Raw genomic sequence first — 26,159 nt, 5'->3', positions numbered from 1 at the left:
TAATTACACAATCTCTAAGAAGAATAGTCTTTTAATTAAGAATAGAGTTAAAAGCCATTTGAGTAGCAAATTGAGATTCAGTTAACTGATATTTCTGTATCAGATATTCATTTCAGAACAGTGTCTAATACTGTTAGAATAATTTTTTACATACCGTATTATAGTACTAATGCAGTGAAATTTTGCTTAATCCTGCCTTCAGATACAATGGCATATACTACCACATCTATTATAAAAGTGTGGTAGTATATCAGTGATGGTGATGGCACACACATTCTTCATAGCTAGTTTCATAGAATATGCTTATAATGTTCACTTTTGTTTGAAGGACAAGATAGATTTTTGCTTAAGAAGCTGCCTGATGTTTACTGTCTCTTACTGCACTCACAGCTGGAGAGAAAGGCACTGTTAGGGCTTGATCCTGCAAGGACTTTTGCTTCACTTTAAATGTGTGAGAAGACCTGTTGAATTCAATGGGATAACTTATGTGCTTAAAGTCTAGCATGTGCATAAATCTCTGTACACTATGATCAGTGGGATTTAAGCACTCCTTAAACACACTTAGCCGAAGCGCTAAGATGAAAACTCCTCTTTTTTCTTTTTTTATCTGCAGGAGGACAGACAGTGGTGGCACAGCCACTGCATGTCCAACAGCTGCTAAAACTCAAGCATCATCCAACAGCACAGCAACAGAAAGCCATCCAGCCCCAGGTCGCACAAAGTCAAGCTACTGTACAGCAAAAGGTATTTCCTTTGTTTATTGTTTCTCTGCCTTATTGTGACAGCATCTATGACTGAAGTCTTCCATATTTTCCAAATATGGAAAAGTGCTGAATTTTTACCAGTTATATTTTCCACATGCTTTTTGCACAATAATATCATAAAACTGACTTCTTCATGCAACTTCAAACTTACCATGGATTTTGCTCTCGATAAGGAAAGTGTCAAAGTGACTTTGTTACAAGTTAGAGTTTGCAGATTCTTGCATAAAGTTCTGAAATTTTATAGCGTTTTCAGAAATGTTTTCTCTTCTATGTGCATAGGCTTTTCACCAATACTCATTTGCTGGATATTAACTCTGAAATGATCTCCAATTACTGTAGCAAAGTGGTTAGCAATATATTTATTCTTCAGAAGTATGCTGTACTCACTGATTTCTTATTTTTCTGCTCCAGATAAATGCTCAACAAGTTACTGTCCAAGCCCAACAGCAGACTTCACAGCAACAGAAAGTTACCTACAGTACACAGCCAGGCATTAAAACCCAATTCCTGACACCTCCAATTTCCCAGGCCCAAAAACCTGGTGGAACCCAGCAAGTGCAAGCACAGATACAGGTACTGGGGCCCAATTTCTCCCCTTGAAGTTAATACTGTGTGACTAGAAAGTAGCAAAGACCACAGTCTTACTGCAGTAGAGTCAGGTTAGAGTTTTATTAACCACTGGCTTCAATACCAGTTACATGTTTTTAAAAATTGACTATAGTTGTAAAACTCACTGGGTGGGATTGCAACCTTGTAGTCTGCCGCGGGTTATGTCTAGTACCCAGGAGCAGATCAGAGAAAGTTGTGACTTGAAGAGTCATGATTCCTCCCCCACACCTTCCTTGCTTTTGGGGAGGAGTAAGTTACATCACCCTTCCCTCGAGCAGTGTACTCCCCACTGCTCTCCCACCAAACTGTTCTCACCAGTGATTGGAAGAGGCAGAGTAGAGCCTTGGCTCTACTCCCATTTGCCATCACCTCCCTGCCAACCTGTATGCAATGGGGAGACAAGGTGGGTGAGGTGATCTTTTATTGGACTAACTTCTGTTGGTGAGAGAGACCAGCTTTCGAGCTCTTCTAAGAAGTTGGTCCAATAAAAGATATTACCTCCCCCACCTCGTCTAATATTCTGGGACCGACTCGGCTACATCAACAATGCATACAGTGGGGAGTAGCATGTAGGTGGCTCCTGCTCTCCTCTGCACAGCTAGCTCACTATCTAATCAGGGCAAGCAAGGAGATTAAAGAGGGGAAGCCTTATTCCCCTGCACAATCAAGTAAGGGCTGTGACAGTCCAACACTTTGGAATTACTAACCTTGCTGTAGTTTTTCAATGGCTTAGCAACAGTCTCTCACATATAAGTTGTAGATTGAAAATTTGGCCCCCAAAAATGTCTTCAGTGCAATAGTCTGAAAGCTTTTGATGAAAAAAGAACACCACCCAAGTGCAGAGTTCCACACTACCCAGTTGAATGCCACTGGGATGGGCTTTCTAAAGGACAGGTAGTTAATAGCATATTTTAAATAATGCTGTGGCTTGATGATAACCAGAATAGACTAAACCCATCATAAGCCTTTCACGATGTGTATAGAGAAAATAAATACAAGATATTCGTCATTTTTCTTTAATAAGCATCTTTTCTATTTTACACTACTAAAGGTTGCAAAGCTTCCACAGGTGGTCCAGCAACAGGCAACTGTTGCCAATATTCAGCAGATGGTTTCAGTTTCCCAACAGGTAAGGGTCACTCAGGCTGAACGCAACAGAAGATATACAATCTATTGCAGGTTTTCTTATTTGGAGAAATGTATTTTTCTTTGTCATGTACAGTATGTAATATTTGTAAAATACCTAGTATTTTCGTTGCCTTTCCTAAAAATTAAAATGGTATCCCCAGCCTCTGTTTGCCAGAAGCTGGGAATGGGCAACAGGGGATGGATCACTTGATGATTACCTGTTCTGTTAATTTCCTCTGGGAGACCTGGCATTGCCCACTGTCGGACAGGATGCTGGGCTAGATGGACCTTTGATCTGACCCAGTATGGCCATTCTTCTGTTCTTATGTAAAGATGCAGTCACTGGGCATGTGATCAACTGCTATATATTTCTTTTTATTATTACTCTTGATGAGCCTAAACAGGCTTCTCTTATTTCATCTGGAGCTAGAGAGAGCTTCTAAAAGTTGTGCCTGTTAATCATGATGTGTAATCAAAGATAATGATGGATAAGAAGAGAATTGAGCTAATGGCAGCCAACTCAGTGATTGTTCTATTTAAAGCATGGGGAAAATAATAGAATTACAAGCTTGTTTGTTACTTTGTAGTGGCCAAGGCTGTGCTAGGTGCTTCACAGAAAACAAAGAAATATTCAGAGCAACACAAAATGGGATGGGGCAAGGATGAGGCAGACGAAGAGGAAACTAAACACTAAGGCCTTATCTACACTACGGGGGGAGATCAATCTAAGTTACACAACTTCAGCTACGTGAATAACGTAGCTGAAGTTGACATACTTAGATCTACTTCCCGTGGGATCCACACTACGCTATGTCGACGGGAGACACCCTCCCGTCGACTTCCCTTGCGCATCTCGTTCAGGTGGAGTACAGGAGTCGACGGGAGAGTGATCTGCGGTTGATTTAGCGGGTCTTCACTAGACCCGCTAAATCGACCGCCGATGCCTCCATCGCCATGCATTGATCCCCCAGTAAGTGTAGACAAGCCCTGAGTAGCCGATAGCCTTTATTTCAAACAGTCTAAAATCAACTTTCAGAACATTAGCAATAAACATGTCTTATTCTTTTTCAACAGACATAAACATTAAGGGTGATCAGTGCTGACCTTTGGCCTGGTCCCCACTAAGCCCCCACTTCAGACTAAGGTACGCAAATTCAGCTATGTTAATAACGTAGCTGAATTCGAAGTACCTTAGTCCGAACTTACCGCGGGTCCAGACGCGGCAGGAAGGCTCCCCCGTCGATGCCGCGTACTCCTCTCGGCGAGCTGGAGTACCGGCGTTGACGGCGAGCACTTCCGGGATCGATCCCAGAACATCGATTGCCTGCCGCCGGACCCTCCGGTAAGTGAAGACGTACCCTAAGTCTGCTCCCAATCAATATCACAGCTCTTATAAAGCACTTTCCATCAGTAGATCTCAAAGTCCTTTACAAAGGAGGTATTCATCCTTCTCTCGTTTTACAGCTGTGGGAGTTTTACCATTGACTTCAGTGGGAGCACAGTTAGGCCAGTGCTAAACACTTCTGAAAATACTACCTTGAATGTTTACAGTTTATCTGCACCCTTAACGCAAAACTTCACAATGGATGGGTTTCCTCTTTGACTGACAGGGCGCTTGTTGAACCTCTCACAGTGAGACTTGGGCATTCTGCTGAAGTGTCACTTCTCCCCCCTCATTCTGCCTCCAATGAAGGCAGTGACAGTTGAAGTTGCTCCTCCATTTTCATTCCTCTGATCTCAAAATGGATAGACAAGCAGGAGAACATTGAAAACCTCCCTGCAGTGGCCACAGCTGTGCAAATTAGGTGCCAGGACCAGTCTCCCTCACTCAAGTGGGGATAGACACTGCCTGCTGTAGCCCCCCTGTCCCTATTGCCTTCTTTAAAGATGGGTAAGGGACCTCCAGTGGCTTTACCCACAATGGCTGATGCTTTTCCCTTGATCTCTTCCAACCCCTCTCCTCTCCTCCCTGCTTTCCTTCACCAGAAGGAAACAACGGTATTGGAATGTTTGACTATCCAATGGCCATACCCTCCCCACCTCTCTTGTGGAGGGTAAAGGGGGAATGCTCTCTGCAGGAAGATGGGGTGATAATTATCTTAGCTTTTAGCTGGGATGCACAGGGCTACAGGTACCCTGTCTCCCTTCCTTACTGCAAATGGAAAAGCTAGTGAGGTGTGTGTGTGTGTGTCCAAAATCTATCGACTGTGATTGGTTCACCTGCCTGTCAGTCAGAAGTAAGAACATCCAACCAAGTAAATTGCTGTACGGTGGTGCAGAATACTAATAAAGAACTCTATATTTAATGCTGAACCAGGTTTTATCTCCTGTCACCTAAACATTTTTAGGTTCAGGCTCAGCCCCAAACTGTGACGCTGTCTCAGACGACTGCAGGTCAACAACAGGTCCAAGTGATTCCAGCAACAACTGCTACAGCTCAAGTGGTCCAGCAGAAACTGATACAGCAGCAAGTTGTGACAACAGCATCTCCCCAAATTCAGGCCCCAGGTGTACAGAACCCAGCCCAGACACCAGCAACGTCTGAAGCCCAAAACCAGCAAGCAAAAGTGCAAATGAGGACGCCTACTGTCAGATTGAAGGCACCCACCAAACCTAGTTGAACTAATGATTAAATTGAAATAAGCATGGAAATACCGCGTTTCATGTTTGCTAAGCCATGGCAACGTGGGCAGGTTCTCTGCAGATCCCCATCCAAATGAAGATAAATCCCTTTCATTTTTTAACAGAAGGATTTTGGCGGTTGACATTTAACATGCAAACTCTCTCTCTCAAAAAAACGAACAAACGAAAAACAAAAAAACACTTCAGAAAATGCTCATAAAGTTCATACAAGGCGAATTCTGCCCCAGCAGAAAGATCTTATTTTCTGTGCTTGTTCAAACCATTCTATGTATTTCTGCCCAGCTTCACAAAAAATGGTGATATTCCTTAAATGTTGGTAAAATTCATCCATGTAATATATTGTATAACTGCCAATAAGAAAATGCAGTCCTCTGCTGTAATGTGTATGAGCGTTTAATATCCATTGCAAAGCCATACCAAGGACTAAGTGTGACTAGTGTAGCAGAGTGCTTTCCACCTGGCTGTGAAAGCTGCATGTGGTTCTCTCTTGAGGTGATCATCCCTCAGAAGAACCAATTATATTTGACGTTCTCCCTGCAGAGTTTAGCCAATAAATGTGAAAATTTGTAAGTATCTGTAATTAAAAAGAAAAGAACCATGTTTCATCCTCCATTTTTGTAAGTCTTTTAAAATGTTTGTTAGTAGTTTTGTGTACAGTTTATTGAAGCACCCAACCTGTGCACTCACTCTCATACTTCACTTTAAAATAATGGATATTCTAGGCATGTGCTGAATACTGTATTGATAGTAGATGTGTATTAAAGTGTACCCCATTTTTTTTGTAAAAGAATTGTTTAATTGGTATCTCTAAACAAGTGGCCCTTAGTTGTTTCTTATGGGACTTCCAAATCGGAAAATCGTGAACAGATGGAGTTTAATACATCAGTTTAATTCTGCTTTTGCAACATGTTTAAATGTTCAGTACTTTCTACTCATCTTTCAGCTTGGGGGAGTGGGGAATAGAAAATTTAAATCTAACACTAATTCTTCAATTGTGTAAAGAATAAGATCTAACTTTTGTACTATTCTTTTACTAAAGCTAATGATGAATGTATCTTCAGGTTGGTATTTTGGATGCCTCTTCCTCCACATCAGTTTGCCTTATTGTTGTCAAACAAACGAGGAAAAGGCTGCATAGAACTGGGAGGGGGCAAATGCTGCAAAAGCCTCTTTGACAGCACTAAGAGAGGATTCAGAAAGCTCTTGGATGAATAGATTTGTTTTACTTTAGCCACAAAACTGCATGACAGACATGAAATTCAATGAAAATGGTAATATTCCATTTCTGAAAATTCATTTTTTTTAACAAAGATCCCCCCCCATTCTGTACTCTTTTCAATATTTTAGGAGGGGAGTCTAATTAAAGAAAAAGCATATGTGTATCTTTTGTTCTGATTTCTATAGATATAGAGTTATTGGTATCAAACAGTAGCACAAATGGCTTAAATAAGCGAATTCATAAGGAGCTCCTCTGTTTTAAGTAGGAAATGTCTCATTCAGTTAAGATCCAGAATATAAACACTGGGGTCAGGCAGAGTTCTTGATTATTATTTTTTAATCTCATTACTTCTTTTCTCCTGCATCTTACTATTTTTCTTGGACTCTCAGGTTGTAGAATTTTTTTTTTTAACTAAGTTTGTACATGAGCAAACTAGCGAACAATTTTTAGATTCCCCTGATTTCACCTGAGCCAGGGCCATTAGCTAATCTCTATTAGCAGCTCTGCAACACAAACTAATAAAGCTGGCAGTGGAATAGTTAAAATGCAGTGACAACTGGATAACTGACAGCAGGTACAGTATATTATTGCTCATCCAGAAGTATTGCCTAGAAGTAGTAAGCCCCAATTTTACTTTCAAGTGTTCAGCTCTTAGGTACTTGAAAGTTGAGTGGGAGGGGGAACACTTGCAACAGTGGGGGGGAAAACTGCTGACTACATCAATGTGTTGGTCTGATTCCGTGTCTAAAGAGGCAGTTTTGTTTTTATTGTTAAGGTCAGTTAATGAAGATGAAAATCAGATTTTTTTTTCTTTGTCGCTCTCCCAAGAAGGTGTTAGAAAGTCAATCTACCTGTAAATACGTTATGAACATAAATATTTGTACTTGATCAGTAGGATTGTAAGGAATAGTGATGTATCCTACCTGAAGGTGTAATAAAGTGTACATTTTTATAATATACCTGTCATTTCAGTACTGTGTAGGGTAAATAATGTTCAATACACTTCCACTGGTTTTTGTTAAAATGGGTAGGGCATTGGCTGTTAAAAGTACTGGTAACTAACACTGACTGCTAGTAATTTGCTCTTGTGGTGGAAAAGGACATTTTTGTCCATGGATTTGCCTGTATTTTTAAATGTTAATTCGCACTGGCAGAATTAACACTAATGTTTATAATCCCAATTAGGATGTTTACATGCATGGAGAGGATTGATTCCAGGAGCTGGGGCTTTCAGGACAATAATTATCATGAGAAAATCATGACTGTTTGCAGCTGTGATGGGAGCTGCTGCCACCTGGTCCTGGTTCCGGGGGTGCAGGGGCATGGGGGCGGCTGCCATGTGGCTCAGGGTACAGGGGAGGTGTCGACTGCTGCCATGTGGGGTGGGGTGTGCGAGATGCACGGGGGGGCTGCTGCCATGTGGGGTGGGGTGTGCGAGATGCACGGGGGGGCTGCTGCCATGTGGGGTGGGGTGTGCGAGATGCAAGGGGGGGCTGCTGCTATGTGGCGTGGGGTGCAGGGGGGGGTGCGGGCTGCTGCCATGGGGTGTGCAAGGGGGGGGCTGCTGCCACGGGGGGTGGGGGGACCTGCGCTGGCCGTGGTCCGCCTTAGTTCGGGGCGGGGACTCGGCTCCGCCGGGCTGCGCCTCTTCTTGCTGCCGCCAGGGGCGGGCCGAGCCCGGCCGGCTGCTCCGTCCGCACACGTGGGGCGGCCCCGACATGGCGCAGCCCGGGCAGAGCGCGGCCGCCGCGCTGGCCTCCAGCCTGGAGTCGGTGCTGCGGAGCCGGGGCAGCGCCAACCGCGTCTTCGAGATCCTGGAGCTGCTGCAGGCGAGCGGGGGCCGCGGGGAGGGAAGCTGGGGGTTTGGGAGTGGGGCAAGGGACTGGGGGTCAGGAGCGGGGGGGGGGGAGCTGGGGGGTAGGTAGCGGTGGGTTGGGGCAGGAGTCCGGGGGTCGGTAGCGGGGGGGAGGGAGCTAGGACTGGGGGTCGGGAGCGGAGGCGGGGAGCCGGCGGAGGGGACTGGGGGTCGGGAGCGGGAGGGAGGGGGGGGGAAACGGGCAGGGGACTGGGGGTCAGTAGCGGGGGGGCGGGAAGCTGGGGATAGGTAGTGGTGGGTTGGGGCAGGAGTCCGGGGGTTGGGAGCTGGGGCAGGGGACTGGGGGTCAGTAGTGGGGGGGGGGGAGCTGGGAGTAGGTAGCGGTGGGTTGGGGCAGGAGTCCGGGGGTTGGTAGTTCGGGGCGGGGAGCTGGGGCAGGGGACTGGGGGTCAGTAGCGGGGGGGGTGGGAAGCTGGGGGTAGGTAGCGGTGGGTTGGGGCAGGAGTCCGGGGGTTGGGAGCTGGGGCAGGGGACTGGGGGTCAGTAGTGGGGGGGGGGGCTGGGAGTAGGTAGCGGTGGGTTGGGGCAGGAGTCCGGGGGTTCGTAGCGGGGGGGGGGGAGCTGAGGCAAGGGACTGGGGGTCAGTAGAAATTGAGGGACGGTGAGGGGACCTGGGGGGAGGTTGCAATGGTGGTGGGGTCTGGTAAGGGAGAGTGGGGGACTGACTGGGGTGGGATGGGGGTGAGGGGCAGTTGGAGGGGGTGGGACTAGGAGTCAGTGGCAATGGGGGCAGGGGCAATTGGGGGGGCTGGTGAGGGTGGCAGTGGGGGGTGATGTTGGAGGCATGGGGGGGGGGGCTTTGCAGACAGCCATTCCAGGGGGTTCCTGTGGACAAGCCAGGTCCGCCCCGATGGGAAGGTTTCCTGCTGTCGTCGCCTCCCCCTTGAGCCCCCATCTGTCTCCCTGTGGACCAGCTCTCTGACCTTGCTGCTCTCCCCCAGGCGGATGAGGAGGACGTCGTCCTTTGTGCCATCAGAACCTGCAGCCGGCTGTTCGGGGCGCTGCTGGAGCGGGGAGAGCTGTTCGTAGGCCAGCTGCCGGGAGAAGAGACCTCTCTCCCAGGTAAGCGAGTGGCTGCTTGCCTGGTCTCTGCGGCTCTTTGAAAACCCTGGCCACGTGCTTGTGTGGCCCCAGTTCCTGCCATTATCCCCTAGCGGCCTCCATCATTTACACTTTCATCAGAGCAGGTTAAATCTCCCAACATCCCTGAGGGCGAGAGGGACTGGTAAAGCCTGGTCTACATGGCATCTTGTACCCGTTTAACTAGGGAATGTCTACACGACACAGCCTATGCTGGCTTAGCCCCGTAGTGTAGATGCAGCTTACGGCGCAGGAAACACCATCTCCCCAGCAGCACTAGCTGCGTCAACAAAGATTTGGTTTTTTCACACCCCTGACTTTACATAGCTATACCAATGTAATTGTCAAGTGTAGACCAAGCCTTAGAAACAAAAATCATTAAACCAGTACAACTCCCTAGTGTGGACATGGTCCTACCACACTGATATCAGCACTAGCCCAACTGCATTCATTATAGGGGGGCTGCACTGATTTAACAGGGTCTGTTTCTAAATCGCTATAGCAGGCCTGCACAACATGCGGCCCGCGGGCAAGGGCGGGATGGGGCTGTCGGGTTCGCCCAGGGCCGCTGCAACCATCTGGGATTTTTCCTCCCTTCCCCTCACGCAGAATGCAGCACGTGGGCCTTATTTAGCTGCTTCCATTGGCCTCCAGCAGGCAGAGTCCCTCTCCCACTCCCCTCCTCCCCCGCCTCAGCGTCCCGTCGCAGCACTCTGTGGGGGAGGGGTTGTGTGCTCCACGTGGAGCCAGCGGCTGGAGCGGCATGGTGGTAAGAGAAGTCCCGGGGGGCAGTCAGGGAGCAGGGGGAGGGTTGGATGGGTCGGGAGTTCGGGGGGGGCTGTCAGGGGGCGGGGGTGTGGAGAGGGATCGGAGCAGTCAGGGGACAGGGAGCAGAGCCGGTAAGTGCTGAGCGAGGGGAGAGGCACCCAGCCTGGGCTCGAGCTGCAGCTTGGGGGGGACTGGGCCAAGACCCTCCCCCCCCCCCAAATTCCCTCTTCGGTTAGGGGCGGGGCGGCTGCGCTGGTTGCTCCCAGGTCAGCCTCTGTAGTGGATGGGGGGGGTGTGTGAATTGTCTGTGGGCAGCCAGGACATCCCTGGAGGAGAGGGGTTGTGTGTGTGTGTTTTGCACCTGCCATGCCCCAACTGCTGCCCCCTTCCCTGGTCCAGGGACCTTCCCCCTCCCCGGCCCCTATCACACTGTCTCCTCCCCCTCCTCCCGGGCTCCCTGCTGCCCCTGTGTTTGTGTGTTGGATAGTCACATCCAGTCCCTTCACACTTCCCCCCTTTCACCTCCCCGGCTTAGTTCATAGCCCCGGAAAATCCCTTCAAACTGTCCCCTTTTTCCCCTCCCCTTATTTCATGGGGGGATGACGAACTGAGCGGGCAGGCGGCGCTGGGGGGCGGGGAGTTGTTTCGGTGGCGCTGGGGGGAGGGGAGGGTCGGCCCTCAGCTGTTTTCTTTGGAGTAACATGGCCCTCACCGCTTTACGAGTTGTGCAGGCTTGTGCTATAGTGAAATCAGTACCGGATATCAGTAAAGAATAAGTCCTATAGGGCTTGGCTACACTTGCAAGTTAGAGCGCATTAAAGCAGCCCCAGGCTCCCTAACTCCTGAGGTGTCCACACTGTTAAGGCACATAGAGCGCCTGGACTCTGTAGCTGGAGCGCTCCTGGTAATTCACCTCCAGGAGAAGCATAAAGCTTGCTGCACCCCGGCTGAAACGCCCAGATGTCAGTGTGGACGAGGTGTTGCATTACTGCGCTGTGATTGGCCTCTGGAACGTCCCATAATCCCCTGAAGTCAAGTGGCCACTTTTCTCATTGTTTTGAAATCAGCTGCAGGCATGCGGATATCCACTTCAAAGCTCCGTTTCTGACAGCCAACATGCTTATCCGCTCCAGGACAAAGCAAACCATTAGTGTGGGGGGGGGGGGGGGGGAGGGAGGGGAGTAGTCTGCTGCTGCTGTCTGAATGTACAAGACAGCATACTGACATGCTCTCAGCCCCCCAAAACACACAGTCTCTCCCCCCACATACACACCACACACTCCCTGTCACACTCCACCCTCCTCCCCCATTTGAAAAGCACATTGCAGCCACTTGCACGCTGGCGTTGCAAGAGCTGCTAATGTGGCCACGCCAGTGTGCTTGCAGCTGACAGCGTAAACACGGCAGCGTTTTCCCTTGTGCGGTCTCCGAAGTCTGGTTTAACTCCCAGCACTCTACATCTGCAAGTGTAGCCAAGCCCTTAGTCACCATTTGGAAAGGATGAGCTTGTAACAAAAGCGCCTGACTTGGAGCCAGGAGATCTGGATTCTGTTCCCTGGTCTGCCACAGACTTCCCTGTGCGACCTTGGGCAGGTCACTTCCCCTGTCTGCACGGCAGCTTGCTAACTAAAATGGGGATAAGGCCTCCTTATCCCACAGCGTAGATTGAGGCTTAACATTAATGCACTTTGAGAGCCTCAGATAGAAGATGCCAGAGATTTGTGTTTTACAAATGGATAAATTGAGGCCTATGGGGGTTGTAACTTGCCTAAGTTCACTGATTGAGTTAGTTCCTGAACAAAGGACGGAACATGCCTTGTAATGCCTGTTTCCAGCTGTAATCCTTAGACTGCTTCCCTCCCTGAGCAGGACTGTCAGAAACCACATTAACTTCTCTGATTTGCTCCATTTCAGTCATGCCCGTGGGCATTCAGAAGCCTCTCTCTTTGCATTTTGTCCTTCAGATAACTACAGTGCAGAAGACAAGTACAAAATATGGATGAGGCATCGTTATAACAGTTGTGTCAACTGCTTGGTGGAGCTGATGGGCCATGAGTCTTTTCAGGTCAAGGTAAGTTTTGTTAGTTTAATAATATGCTGCCTTGTGCCGGGTGTCCCTTCCAGAACTTGCAAAATAGGTAGGGCCAATACTTAGACGGGATGCTTTTGAGGTGAACACAGGGGAAGATATTTGTTTCAATAGGTGACTCCCCAGGGACCTGCTGCCCGCCGCTTCCTGTAGCGCCCATTCGCCGGGAACAGCCACTGGGAGCTGCGGGGGCCTGTGCCTGCAGACGGTCAACGTCAGCAAAATATCTCACGGCCCGCAATCAGATTACCCTGATGGGCCGCAGGTTGCCCACTGCTGGCATAAAGACTCTTGCCTTCCTCCCTCAAATAGCAGCTCCAATGCTGTCATATATAGCTGAGACTTCTGTTGTTGTCCTAGTGTCCTATTCATCCTGACTAGAGTGAACATCTCTAAGATTTATTGTGGGTTTTTTTTTAATCTTTCTTTTGTCTCCTTTAAAGGAATTATCACTCGCTACCCTCATGAAGTTTGTTGAGTTGGAAGGGAAATACCCTTTGGTCAAAGCAGAATGGAAGGGGAGTTTCAGTTTCCCTCGTGAGCTTTTAAAAGTGAGTGGCAAAACTTCAAAGTAGTTGATGTCAACTATTCCGTGTCATGCACAGAACCTAGATATTGGGGACATATGTTCATCCTCAGATGCCATCGAAGACTAGGCACTGACTTTCTGATGTTTTCTGAGATAACAGAGGTCTGGGGTAGCTCATGGCTAACAAAAATATCTCTGTTAGTGTTTGTGTATAATAGATATTGACATGCTGCTTTTTTTCAAAACCCTTTGTTAGTTAGTTGTGGAGAACTTAATCCCTTGTGAAGAGGACTCTTCGCTCCTGATTTCACGTTTCCAAGAATACCTGGAGTATGATGACATTCGGTACTTTGTGATGAAGGCTGTCGCTGAAAATATTGGACAAGTCATGCAGAAGACAAAAGAGGTGCTTTGAATATTATAGTTGAAGTGGGTCTGGGTATCCCTCAGTTTGGAAGCTGCAGCTTGTAGGCAAAGTGAGGGTCTGGGGTTCTCCAACCATACCTGGAATGCCCTTCATGGTCCCAGTGTTCGTGTCTGAGAGCTAGAGAGAGATGTGTGCTCCTTTGCGTGCCATGAGCTCTTTCCTATTTTATTTGTATGCTAGGTTTACAGAACGCTGTCCTTCATTTTAACTAGGCATGTTTTTCTGGATTCCTTTGCAAAACCTCCTTGATTGGGTACTGCGTTCTGATTGAGCCAAACCTGAGCAATTTGGAGGGCTCAGATAGAAGGGTTTGATTTTTGCTTCATTCTCTATTGGGCAAACGCAGTCGGTTTGTTTTTTCTATCAGCAGCAGCCAAGTTTTTGTTTCGTAAAACAAGGGTTAGTTCAGACTGAGGTTTTATATTAGACAAACCAGCAAAGTTTGAGACTGGGAGAGTTTGTAAGAATGATTCTAATGTTGATTTGTCTCTGATTCAAACATCCAGAGCTTTGTTTTAATGTTTTTTCTAGTTAAATGCTATCATCGCGTGTAAAATGGACTAATGTTCAAGTCACTCATCCTTTGTGCAACTCTTACTTATTCATGTGCTCCCCTTCTCCCCCGCCCCCAGGTTCCGCTTCCAGTTTACCAGCAGAATGTCTTTTCCCTCATTTCATCAATTAGCATGCCAAGCAAAGAGAATGAGGTGGTTAATTTCATGGTAAAGCAAGGTTAGTGGATTTTGTCGTGTTGCTATTAGCTTCATGTGGTGGCGTCTGAGTAGAGGGGGAAAGCATGCTTAAGAGTGTTTGCTTGTTAGAACTCGCTAATGTGATTAGAATGACACCAAATGTAACAAAATCCAACTTCTGCAGTGCAGAACTTTAAAATGAAGTATTCTACACCCTCATGAGGGTGTATTTAAAAAAGAAAACAGTCTACAGTCCTTTTTTAAAACTGCTTTTGAGGATCTACCCTCCTCTGCTGCCCCGGATCACGTTTTATGGAGGCATCATCTCCAGCTGCTAATAGAGAGTCATGCTCTTGAGGAAAGACAAACCATAGTGTGCGGGAGCCGTAGTGAGAGATCTTTTATAAAGCTTTGAAACATCCAAACCTGCTTAATTGGGCAAAGTGTCCATGGTTGGTTGTGGTCACTTTAATTGGCATTTATTCCTCCTTTCCATCCATCGCACTTTAACCAAGATGGTCTGGGCAAGCCTAGATTCTCATTAGCTCAGAAGTTTTAAGACGTTTGTTCCTTCTATATTTTTGATCAAACTGCAATGACATGAGAAAATCATACCTTGTTTAACTCCTCTGTGTTTAAATCTGCATGAGAACAATTGGTCTAGTGCTATCTGAAGTGAAAAGCTTTTCAAATTTTCACAGCTCCGTGTAGATTCAGCCTGAAATAAAACTGAACTCAGGTGTGCTTGGCTCACTGTAATAATTACGGTGTAGCTATTTGAAAAGGGCCAGTGGAAAGGTGTCAGTTTTTTGGTAATTTCAGGTTAACTATTTGTCTTGCTTTTTTCCCTTAAACAGCTAACCAGGAAGAATGGAAGGTATCAAAGCTAAAGGTAACACTTCATTTGATAATTGGCAGAATTGAACTTTCTCTTCATCAGTATGTTTAGCTCAGTGTTTGCATTTTTGTTTTCAGGAGCATAAGAGGGCTTTTGAAAGGATGTGGCTTGGCTTTCTTAAACACAAGGTGAGTGTGAGCTGGCCTTCATTGCTTTAATCTAGCCTCATCTAACTCTTGCTGCTATTACGGTCCTGGAATTTTCTTCAAATCGTCCACGCAACTTAACACACTGATTAACAGGCTGATTCCCCACTCTGGCACTTTGAGTGCAGAAGTTGGGGGCCCGCAAGGATTTTAAAAATTAATACTTGCCACTTCAGGCTTGTATTAAACTCCCAAGGTTACAGCTTTTCTCTGACCTTGGCTTGGTAAACGCTGCCACCACCCAAATGCAAAAAAACTCCTTTGAACCCAGGGGGAAGATTTGAGAAAGAAAACAAGGAAATTAGCTGTTGTTATGAGCTAATCAAACAGCTGGCACAAACCTGTTAGAACACCAAAAATCCAATCCTGTTCTTAAAAAAGATAAATTTTATTAAAAACAAAAAGGAAGAAAATACATTTGGAACTTAGGCTTCTGCTAGATTTTTAAAGAGCAATTCCAAAAATTAATCACCCAAAATAGCTTTCTTGGCGGTTCAGCTTAAAGGTTACAAGCAAACAAAAGCATCTGGGGTTAGCACAGAGTTGATTCACAAGCCAAAATAAAGAACTAAACCTGATTGCATCTATCTAAACATTCCCTGTCCCAATGAATCCTTCTAGGTATGGAAGATGATTTTTCACACCTCGTTTAAACTTTACACAGCATTTTTGCTGCCCTCTGTTCCCCTCTTTCGGAGAACCACAAGAGACACAAAGGGAAAGCTTCTTTCCCAATTTTAAAAAAGTTCTAGCCTTCCGATTGGCTCTTTTGGTCAGGTGCCCACTCCCTTTTCTTTACCTGGGGGACTTTTTAACCCTTTACGGGTAAAGCAAGCAGAGAACATCTGCCAAGAGGGATTTTACAGCTAACTGGCTGGCTTGGTGTCCATCAAAGGGAGCTACCTCCCCCCCCTTCATTTATCACTTGCCCCCCAAATTCCAGCCACTGTTGGTGTGAACAGATGCCCTGGGGGACTGGATAAGAGCAGACACATTTACTTTTGATTGTGATTTGGGTTTAGATGCTGAATTGAGGCCATCTCTTTCGCATAGCTCTACCCACCCACTCATAAACCCAAAATGTTTTTCATTTCCTTAATATCAGCCCCATGTCACTCTATAGAGTTCATCTCCCTGTTTGATACCTACACCCTTAAAATAATGGAAGCCAGCTCTCCTATCCTGCTATGGGCCTTGACCCGGCAAGTCAGTCTATGAGAACAGAGCCCTGCACAGAGCTTCATTGATTTCACAGAGGGTCTTTGCAGGCACAGGATTGGGACCTTTGTCTCTGAACTATGCTATATCTGTCCAGCCCTTTCCAGTTTTCTTTCTGTGTCAACCCTTCTAGTCTTTAATTAGGTGTTGTTTCTCTTCTCTGAATTCTTCTCTGCAACAAGTGTTTAATGTGATGTTTCCACCTTCACAGCTACCCACCGGCCTTTACAAAAAGGTTCTTGTAATTTTGCACGACTCTATCCTGCCTCACCTGAATGAACCCACCCTTATGATAGACTTCCTGACAGTCGCCTATGACATAGGTGGGTAGAGAAATAGACTTCTGTGAATCTTGGGGAATGACAAAGGACCATGGTGTTACTGTGTCTTTGTTTACAGTATGGTATGGGTGGGCTGAGAAAGCTGCATCCCCTCTGCCTGTTTGGGGGACGATTTAAAGAGGGACCCATCTGGCTGATTCAGTAGGGGTGCGTTGCGTTTGGCTGGAAGGGTGGGAAACAACTTTGAGGAAAGCAGGGAAAATAGATAAAACTTCAGGATCCTTGAGAGTGAGGTAAAGAGAAATAAACCAAATTGGTTGCCAGTACCTGTTGGGGTTCTGAGAAATCACTTTTTATTCCCGTTCTTTGTACACAAGAAGATTCTGCTCAGAGCTTTAGATTGAGGCGTGTACCAGAAAGATCTCTTAAACCATCGAGTTCAACCAAAGCTGTTGTGAAACAAGCTAAGCTTCCACTTAGCTGTGTTTAAATATAAGATGCACCACTTTCCTGCGGAACTGTTAATTCCAAGGCAATCTCTTTGTCTCCAGACATTGTCCTCGTGGGGGGGATTAGGCCAGCGTTACTGTGCCTCTTTCAGCTCCTCTCTCTTTGTGGCTGTATCCTTTTAACTAGAGCTAAAATCAGTCAGTAGGAAAAAGCTCTTTAAGTGATTTGTGAGTCTCTGGAAGCCTTTAGTTGAATTCACATCCCTTGAATTTTACAGCCCGTCATTACACTGGGGGATTTCACATAGGTTAATTGCTTCAGTTTCGAGTGCTCTGAATTTTGTGTCCCTTCGGGGTCTGTTTCCGTTAATGTTTGCTACAGAGACCCGTGATGACCTGTCAGCTTTGCTAGATCTTACTATCCCACTTCGCTCTTTTATAGGTGGAGCCATCAGTCTTCTAGCCTTAAATGGGTTATTTGTTCTGATTCATCAGCATAACCTGTAAGTAAAAAAACCATCATCTTGTTTAAAGGGGAAAGTGTTTTGTTTGAGTAGAGTTTTGCAGTTCCTTCTTTATATATAAAAGGGACTGACATGGATTCCCCAGTTCCCTGTGCTCTAAAATTCCCTCATTAAAAAGCAAAGTACTGCAGGCTTCTGCACTAGGGTTCATCCCGTTGGGGGTTGGGCTCGTTTGATAATCTGGGCCTTACTTTAAATGCCTAAATGGAAACTGAACCCCTCTGAACAGGTGAGTGCAGAGCCCTTGAAAATCTAGCCCCACTTGTGCAAAGCGCTGCAGTTTTCAGAAGGACGCTGCAGGATTTGGGGCTGTTACTAGAGGATATTGTAATATGTTTTCATAAGGCCTGGGTCACACCCTTGGAGCTGGTTGTAGCTCGCATCAGAGAGATCTGGGACACATTTCACAGCGGGTAGTGAAGCAGGACTCATGGTGTGGGTTTGAGCTGAAAAGCTCCCAGTTGTGACTTGATCCCTGAGGGGGAGAAAAGGAGGCGAGATGCTTGTGTGCGTTGTAGGATGGGGTGAATTTTCTCTTTCTCTATGGTTGTAAATCACCTCTGAATAGGCACCAGCCCTTCTGCCAACCTCTCCCCACCCCCACCACCTGCTGCTCCATGAATGAGTTCACTTTGCTTTTTGAGGCGTCCTTTGTTCTACGACTTCTCTCTCTCTTTCTTCACATCTGAGCCTTGGTGACTTTGGGCATTTCAGTCCACTTCTCTGGTCCCTGTTGCAAAACCCACCATTGCCTTGTCAGCAGTGTGGGCAAGGGGTGAATGGGCATGAAAACTTAATTGCCCCTCCAGGAAAAGGTGAAGTCATGTTTGCCGTGGGTGGGAGCTTGCATTGCCTCTGTCAGTGATCCTGAGCCATTGTCATCAATGGGAGCTTTGCCGTTGACTTCAGTGGAGCTCGCTCAAGCCAATGAGAACTCCAGGCGACAAAGCTGTCCGGGCAGCACCTACCAAAAGCACAAAACTCACCTTACCATTTTTTTTGGGTGGCTGGGGAGAGGAGCCTCCATCTGGAGATCAGTTGAAAGAGGCCAAATGAGGGTGCCCTAGAGAAGGGACAGGATCTGAGTTTAGGGTATAAGGAACGTCACAAAGCGACAGTGTGCCTCCAAGTCACTTACAAATCAAGAATTTGCACATATCTGTTTGCTTTTTCTAACAGGGAATACCCCGACTTTTACAAAAAGCTGTACAGCCTCTTAGACCCCTCCATATACCACGTGAAGTACCGAGCCCGGTTTTTCCATTTAGCGGATTTATTTTTGTCTTCATCGTAAGTACCCTTTTTATAATATTTGACCAGTTATTTTCCTCTTGCGTTTCTGTCCAACCAGAGACTGCCCTTGAACAATCCCCTGTGCGCGCTGATTGAATGTATTTTGCTGTGCCTTGTTAGCCTCATATAGGAAACTGGGCTTGAGAACGTAACTTAGTCTTGTTCCCTCATTTTGCACATGCTGAATTTTTGAAGATTTGTCATATGCCTAAATAGATGAAAAGGGTAAAAGTGCGGTTGTGTATCTGAATGTTATCTGCAGTCCCTTATGTGCTTATGCTGCTCTTCAGTTCAGCTGGCTCCCGATTTAAACCAGTAACTGGAAGTGGTGAGCAAATACCATTCTCTCTATGGCTTTAGTAGCAAGTGTGCAATTCAAGAGTAACTTACAGAGCACTTGCAAGGTTTTGCAGGCCTTAGGCGGTAAAGCCATTGAGAAGTTGCTGGCCTTTCATACAAAGGGGTTCAACAGCCTGTCTTAACACTGTCAGTTCAGTGCATGGAAGGAATAAGCTAGACAAACAACCTGCTAATTTGAGGCTATATTTCCATCACTGCTGCACCGATGACATACACCAAGAGTAACAGTTTTTGATTTACCACTAGAAAATCCGTATGAATTTCTGTGTGTATTAGGCCACAAGACTGAGTAGCTGTAACTCATCATCGTTAATCCTAGCTATCCTGTCCCAGAGGAAGTGCCTAGATTGGCTGATGGGTGAAGTAAAATGGAATTGGTTAGTAAAAATAAGGAAAAATGTCATATACGCATTGCAGACGGGTTTGGTCTTCATTGACAATTGGAACAGTCACCGTAGTCCTAAAGATATTTCATAAATGTTTCACCATGGCCTATGTACCAATTACACACACACACACACACACACAACTTCATTTAAAGAACATTATTGAGGTTACAAAGTCAAGCACTCACAAATTAGCAAATGCCTGTACAAATTACCACATACAAAGCTATGAGTCAGTCTCTGTTGGAAATGTCCATAAAGAGATGCCACAGATGCAGATCAAAAGATTAGGGGGAGGGGGAGATGACAGACAAGAGTTTTATCGAAGATCAGGGAAATTTGAGATTCTAGGCATGGAGCACAAACGTCGGTGGATGGCAACGTGGTGCACGACTCATTGACTTTCACTGGAACTTGGGTGCCAGGCTCCAATTAAAAGAAGCTAAAAGAAAAGGTTACATTTTTTGCTTGAAACATCTTTACATTGGACAGTCCCAGAAGGTCACATCAGCATGAAGATGTGCTGTCAGCGACTGCCTGTGTTGTGTCTGGATCCGATTTTTAGGAGCCACATGCTGCAGTCGCCTGCTAGACGCTAGCTAAGGCTTTGACACTTGCATATCTTCTTGGTCTCTCTTGTTTCCAATAGGCACTTGCCAGCGTACCTGGTGGCAGCGTTCATAAAGCGCCTTTCTAGGTTGGCCCTCACCGCTCCTCCCCAGGCTTTGCTCATGGTCATTCCCTTCATCTGCAATCTTTTCCGGAGGCACCCAGCTTGCAAGGTTCTTGTGCACAGACCCGGCGGGCCTGAAGGTAATAGGGGAACGGAGAGGGGGCTTGCAGTGCTCTACAAAGTGTTCACAAAGGGGCCAATCCACCAGCTGGGGAAGGTGAAATCCCATCTCCGGGTCCCTTCCTGGGGTTTTATTAACAAAGATTCAGAGTAGTCTCTGTGTCCCTTGTTTGTCTCCAGGATTTCACAGTCCTCATGGCCCATCTATCAAAGCTCCCCAGTCCTCTCCAGTCAGCTGATGCTTCTTGCTGGTGTCTTCCTCTCAGTCATCCCACCCAGTAGAGGCACAGAGCTCCTCCTAGGTCCTTCTCTGATGCTAGGACTCCCTATCTGTTCCTCTGCCTTAGAGGCCGGAAGCCCTATTTGAAAATGTCTGCAGGGCTCATGATTAGAGGCAGGCATGTGGCCCTGCTATGCCAACTCCCAGTTTGAGTGGGCTCAGGGATTGATACATTCACGCACCAGATGCCCTGTTACACACACACCCAATCGCACTGTGGTGCCAGAATATATTTTAAAAGAACCAATAAATCTAGAAACCAAAGGGATCTGGAGCAAGGCATGGTAAGTAGATCCCTTGTGCTGAGATCTAGCTGCTAAACCTGCCATTCTCTAGGTGTCCATCTAATAAATGCTTTCAGAGGACGTCTGTGTGGATGGATATGTGGACGCACAGCTGGTGCTTTTTGGTGCCCACGTTGAGATGCTTTAAAGGGCCTGATTTTTAGAGGTGGCTGCTTGGCACTTTCTGGACATCAGGTTTCAAATTGGCCACACAGAATCACTAGTCACTTGAAAATGTTCAAGTCTTTAGGTGTTTAAAGCCATTTTAATCTATTTCTTGGATGCCCTGGGGCAGACTTTATTGTGTTCGATATAAAGAATGACATTTGTTTTGGATATGAATAAATATGCTCAGTCTTTCCTTAGTTCCCAGTATTTCTCCCACCAGGTTGGCTTAACAGCCTCCAGTGTCTTTATTGCCTTTTCTGTGAACTGGTTGATGATGGTTTTGAGCAACATGAGTGACAAGCTGGGGCTGTGTGAGACTCCTGTCTTCACTTCAAACCATTCTGGCATCTTGCCTCCAGTTCTCACAGTCACCTCCTGGACTTGTTACAATTCAGCAGAGTTAGCCACGGTTTGGAGTTCAAGCAACCCTGAGGTCTGCCAGGTCACGTCAGTGCAGGCTTATTCTTCAACCACAGGCGTGTTGGATTTGGTTTCTTATCCCAGTCTAGCTGTGCCCATTGCTCTCTGTTTCTGCCGTGTGTCCCTGATGGTGCATGTATCCCCATACAGGGAAGCTATTAGTTGTGCATTATAGATGTTCCTATTAATCTCTCTCAGCTCTGTCGGAAGATCCATACATTATGGATGAGGAAGAGCCGTCCGAGAGCAGGGCTTTGGAGAGCTCGCTGTGGGAGCTACAGGTAAGTCCTCCAATAACCTGACTTGTGCAGGACACAGAGCCCCCTCATGCCCCCGCCCTTTGCTTACTTCCCACCCTCCCCCTCCCCCTTCACTGCATGACTTACAGTGGGAGGTGTCACTTAAAGGAACATGGTTGGAAATGAGCTGACTTCCTGGCCAGTGTCCTACTTGCATGACGATAGGAACTGAAGGGCAAGAGGCAAATTATTTCACATGCACCAGAGCTGGGCTGTAGTTCTGTGGAGGAAATGATCCTTGAGTGCCAGTCTGTCTGGCCACACAACCAGAAACATGCAATTAGCTGCAGAGGATGGTACTGAGAGCAGCAAATATCCTGCACTGAATAAGCAAGACTTTAGGGCCGGGGTAAAAATGATCCCACTAAAAACCCTTGTGGAGTTTAATTGGGACGAATCCAGTTGGGCTCTGTGGAACTGAAAATCTGTAGAAGGTTATCCCCTTCCCCCTTTTCTTTGAATCCTCCTGCGGGATTCTCTAGCCGGGTAGAAAGTATTAAATTCTGTGTGGTGGCTCTAAAACTCTACAGCGAGGTTATCATTTCCGGTTTCAATTCCGTCGGGCTTTTGCATAAGGGAGGAAGCCTGCAGGAAACTGTTTGTGGGAGCCTGACCTCGGTTGTGATGGACACAGGCAGTGCCCTGTAGTTCTCTCCAGTCAGTCCCTGCCTAATGCTAACCAGTGTCCCTACGCAGGGTCTCCCTGGATTAAAGGGCTGCTGACCGCATGGCAGGTGGTAGGAGGCTGGATTTCTAGATGCTCCGCATCGATGCTGAAGGTGGGAAGAGCAGCAAGACCTATCACGGTTGCTCAGGCAATAAGGCCCCGATCCACCATGGTATTTGGGTGCCTAACTCCCATGGGCATTAGGCACCTAAATACCTTTGAGGAAGTGGGCCTTAGTCAGATGAAGCTGGTGCTGTAACTGATCAGCAGAGGTTCAGATGCCAGCAGTGGGGGTGGGGAAGCCCGATGGACTTGTCTCGCCCTCCCCTGATTATAGAACGTACCTAGTTCTTCTTGGTGCTTCAGACCCTTCAGAGCCACTATCACCCTGATGTGGCCCAAGCAGCTGCCGTTGTGAACCAGTCGCTGTCTGAACTAGAGGATGACATATCGGAGCTCCTGGAGCTATCTGCCTACGAGGTAGGGTTGTTCGCTGGGTGTGTGTTTGAACACTAACCATGGGTGGGGGCTCGGGTTAGATCACGTCCTGCAGGGGCTAGCCGTGGGCTGCTCAACTGCAGCACCTGCTGTCCAGGTTGAATTGGTAGCCAGGCTCTGCGAGGCGCTAAACTCTGCTCTGCCTGCCTGGTGGGAGGGATGTAGGAGTAGAAACTGGGAGGCTGTGACAGCAGTAGGGCCTGATTACACCAGCCAACTTGCTGCTAGTTTAATACTCATTTGCCAGCTCTAGTCTGTCCCGGAGAAATCCCAGCTGTCAAAATATTTCCCCCCTCCCACCTTCTCATATTGGAGCGCGCTGCTGCAGCCGCCGTGAGGCAGAGGAGCTGCCCAGAGCTCTGAGCACTACATCAGCCCCTTGTTAGGGCTTAAGTGCCTGGCCTTTGCATTGGGGGTGAATTTTGCTTTCCATGCATTGCTTGGTGCTGCCTTCACCTTGTTCCTTGTGTGGTGAGATAAAGGGTGCAGCTCCCTTAAACCTCCATCTGCTTCTGGGGTGCCTCCTTTAAAAACAGTTTCTTTTTTCCCCTGTTGTCACATAACCAAAAAGGCCTCGAGAATCCCTGGCTTTCCCCTTTCCTGCTCTGGGTCTGGGGATAAATGTCTGGCCTTGCGTGACTGGAATTTGTATAGCCAAAAAAAATCCCCTTTTGCTCCAGAGTTCTAATGAAACCCAAATTGCATTTGACTTTGTTTAAATAGCTTTTCGATAGAGAGCTAAAGAAAAAAGCCACCAGCATGCCCCTGGAGTTTGAACAAGTGAGAGGATTGTTTGGCAAGAAGGACGATCTCTTTGCGGAGCATTTTGCGCTGGAATGATGCTGCCTTTCGGTAATACACGTTTCTGTACGACTGACTCTGACTGTGGAAGACACACCCAGCTGATTCATGAGTATTTCCGTTCAGGTTTGGCTGTGAAATATCCAAGTTGATGGTTGGACTAGTTGAGATGCTCCTGTGATCTTCATCAGCATCCACAAATGGGCTGCTGCTGCTCCTCCTCCTAACAGATTCCTTGTTTCTCACTGGCCTCCCTTTTGCATTTTATCTTCACCTCCTGCCTGGGGTCAGAAAGCATCTTTCTCTATGGGCAGTTATTCCATAATTGTTCACTGCTGGGTTCTTTCACCTTCCTATGAAGTGTCTGGTGTGGGTTATCATCATTGTTTGGATACGGGGCTGGATGGACCTGATCTACTCTGGCAGTACACTCCTCACATTGGCATCTGGGGGGGTGGAGGTGTGGGGGCCTTCTCAGTCCATTAGACCTGGGTCCGGCCTGGGTTTCACTCCAGAGATGGCCCCACTCTTGTAGTGCAGGAGTTGGTCCTGCTGCAGGTGAATGACACTGCAGCCATTATCGTCTACATATATTTGACAAACTTCAGCTAATAAGAAACTAGTTTAATCGGAGAAGTATTATAAACTTTTACAGGTGCTGGGTTTTGGCTCCTGCGTGCAGAGGCTGGAAGAACAGACTCGATTTCCTAAAGCAGCTGTTCACACACGACACCAACTAACTCCATCTACTATGGTGGCGATGGGACCAAATTCTTGCATACACGTCAGTCACTTGGTACAAAGTTGCCTTAGCAGAACATTACCACAGGCTAAATCTCTCCTGCTTTGAACATGAGCGTACTCTTGGGGATTACTGTGGCTAAATTCCCAGTCAAACTGCAGTGGGAGGCCATGCTGATCCTAGGTATTTATTATCTTCCCAAGTGCTGAGAGTTGGTTAAACATAGTTCCACTTACAACTTGGAGGAAGAGGAACGTAGCCAGTGGAAGCCTGAATGCCAGTCAGGAGTTAAATCGTGTCTTTCCACTGTTTGATGAAGCTAGGTGAATAAAGTCCCAGGCTTGGATTTCCAGAAGTGATGCAGAAATTTCCTTTGCTGTTGACTTGTGCTTGAATCTTGCAAGATGTTGAGTGCACAGCCGGAGATCCAGCTACGCGCATGCTTAAGTTAAGCATGTGAGTAGTCTCTTTGAAATCAATGGGATCCAATGGTCTTTAACAAGTTGCTCTTGCTCAGTTAATTTTTAGCTCTGTCTTGCAACAATTTGAACAGAAAATGTTTCTCCATCTCCTGCAAGAAGCAGGTAGAAGGTGGGAGAGAGCTAATTTTGGCAAGGGGTGGAAGGACAGAGGTAGAAATCTCAAGCTCCTGCATAAGTTGGGACAGAATGCATCCTATGATAGTGTCCTCTAACTGACCAGCTTTACGGTTTCTCCAAGCTAAGTGTGGAACAAGTAGCAAATTACCAAGGGCCACATACAAGGAATTGACTAGATAATTCTATCGGTGGCTATGGAAGATGTGATCCTACTTCCCAGAGTGCAGTGTTGAACCCATCTCCTGGGGTTGTTTGCTCTCCAGCACCTCTGCTGTTTTCACTTCAGATAAACTTCCAAAGGATTTGGCTGGGATAGTCAAGGGATGTTTAGGGAATTAGGTGCTGAACTCCAGTTGAATTTCAGTAGGAGCTGGGCACCTGACGTCCTTAGGAAGCGCCCGCCATCATTATTGGCTTCTCACGTGCAAAGGCAGGAATGTGGTCTCAGCTGGTCTCCTTGCCCTCTGCTCCCCGTCTTCTGATATCAGTGGAAGGGTGATGCAGTGCTTGTGACATTATCCAGTGACTTAGGAGTTCTGGGTTCAAGCCCCCACTGTGCCTCTCCCCCTTATCTGTAAAGGGGGGTGATAGCACTGCCCTACCTCACAGGGGTGTTGTGAGGATCAGTACATTAAAGATTGTGAGGTGCCCAGACACAACAGTGATGGGAGTCCTGTAAGGACCTAAGATGTTCTTGAATAAACTTGTCGGATTTTTAACCTAACGTCTCCTTGATATGTTTTGCCTTAAATGTGTGACCTTTGTTACCCTGCCTCAGTGTTACCGACCACTGTTAACATGAGACCTTGCTGCTGAGCCTGACCCCTTGTCTCTCGCCTTCACCCGGACATCGCCTTGACTGGTGTGTACATGAAGATATGAAGCGTGGTGCAGTCGTTTGAATTTCACTGCAATGCTAATACTGGGCTTCTCCTGTTAGATCTTGTGATCAATTAGAGAGGGGCCCTAGTTTCAAATGATGACTAGAAGAATAAGAGTTGCCAGATGCACAAGCATTGGGTGTGAGAATACATGAAAGGGGAGCCATTATTTGTAAGCGTTGGTAATACAACTTCTGTGACTTCAAACCCTGGAGGGTGCAAGGAAAACAGATTGTATCCTCATCCCCAAACGCTTTGCTTCTCGTTAATTTTGTGTAAGATTAGAAACCTGCAGGTGTTTTATGTGCAGAACATTTAGGCATGGTTGACACATGGGGGGAGGGAGGG

The 26,159-nt window shown here is 47.0% G+C and overlaps 2 protein-coding genes across 29 annotated transcripts in view; both read left to right on the top strand.

Annotated features, from left to right (window-relative positions):
• Nucleotides 1–7,320, top strand: part of EP400 (E1A binding protein p400) — a 65,033-nt gene extending 57,713 nt beyond the window's left edge. For all 27 annotated transcript variants that reach the window (XM_065568554.1, XM_065568551.1, XM_065568555.1 and 24 more), the window contains 4 exons: nucleotides 614–744; nucleotides 1,176–1,337; nucleotides 2,425–2,502; nucleotides 4,850–7,320. In XM_065568554.1, coding sequence (XP_065424626.1) covers nucleotides 614–744; nucleotides 1,176–1,337; nucleotides 2,425–2,502; nucleotides 4,850–5,122 — 644 coding nt within the window. In that variant the 3' untranslated portion in view covers nucleotides 5,123–7,320. The remainder of the gene's footprint in view (nucleotides 1–613; nucleotides 745–1,175; nucleotides 1,338–2,424; nucleotides 2,503–4,849) is intronic.
• Nucleotides 7,321–7,979: 659 nt separating this feature from the next.
• NOC4L (nucleolar complex associated 4 homolog) lies at nucleotides 7,980–25,649 on the top strand. Of its 2 annotated transcripts, XM_005299531.5 has the most exons (16): nucleotides 7,980–8,192; nucleotides 9,181–9,301; nucleotides 12,052–12,158; nucleotides 12,620–12,727; nucleotides 12,962–13,111; nucleotides 13,765–13,864; nucleotides 14,682–14,716; nucleotides 14,800–14,850; nucleotides 16,298–16,409; nucleotides 17,259–17,319; nucleotides 18,520–18,630; nucleotides 20,029–20,192; nucleotides 21,523–21,605; nucleotides 22,657–22,770; nucleotides 23,512–23,640; nucleotides 24,245–25,649. In XM_005299531.5, the coding sequence occupies exons 1-15, from the start codon at nucleotides 8,082–8,084 to the stop codon at nucleotides 23,626–23,628; spliced, it is 1,545 nt and encodes a 514-aa protein (XP_005299588.2). In that variant the 5' UTR covers nucleotides 7,980–8,081; the 3' UTR covers nucleotides 23,629–23,640; nucleotides 24,245–25,649. The 2 variants fall into 2 exon arrangements, with proteins under 2 accessions (XP_005299588.2, XP_042708498.2); XM_042852564.2 differs by having other exon boundaries at nucleotides 23,512–25,649.
• The last annotated feature ends 510 nt before the right edge of the window (nucleotides 25,650–26,159 follow it).

Source organism: Chrysemys picta, chromosome 15 (assembly GCF_011386835.1).
Source record: "Chrysemys picta bellii isolate R12L10 chromosome 15, ASM1138683v2, whole genome shotgun sequence".
In the NCBI taxonomy this organism is placed as follows: Eukaryota; Metazoa; Chordata; order Testudines; family Emydidae; genus Chrysemys; species Chrysemys picta.
The sequence above is the reverse complement of the archived record's forward strand: the minus strand, read 5'-3'. Positions and strand labels throughout refer to the sequence as shown.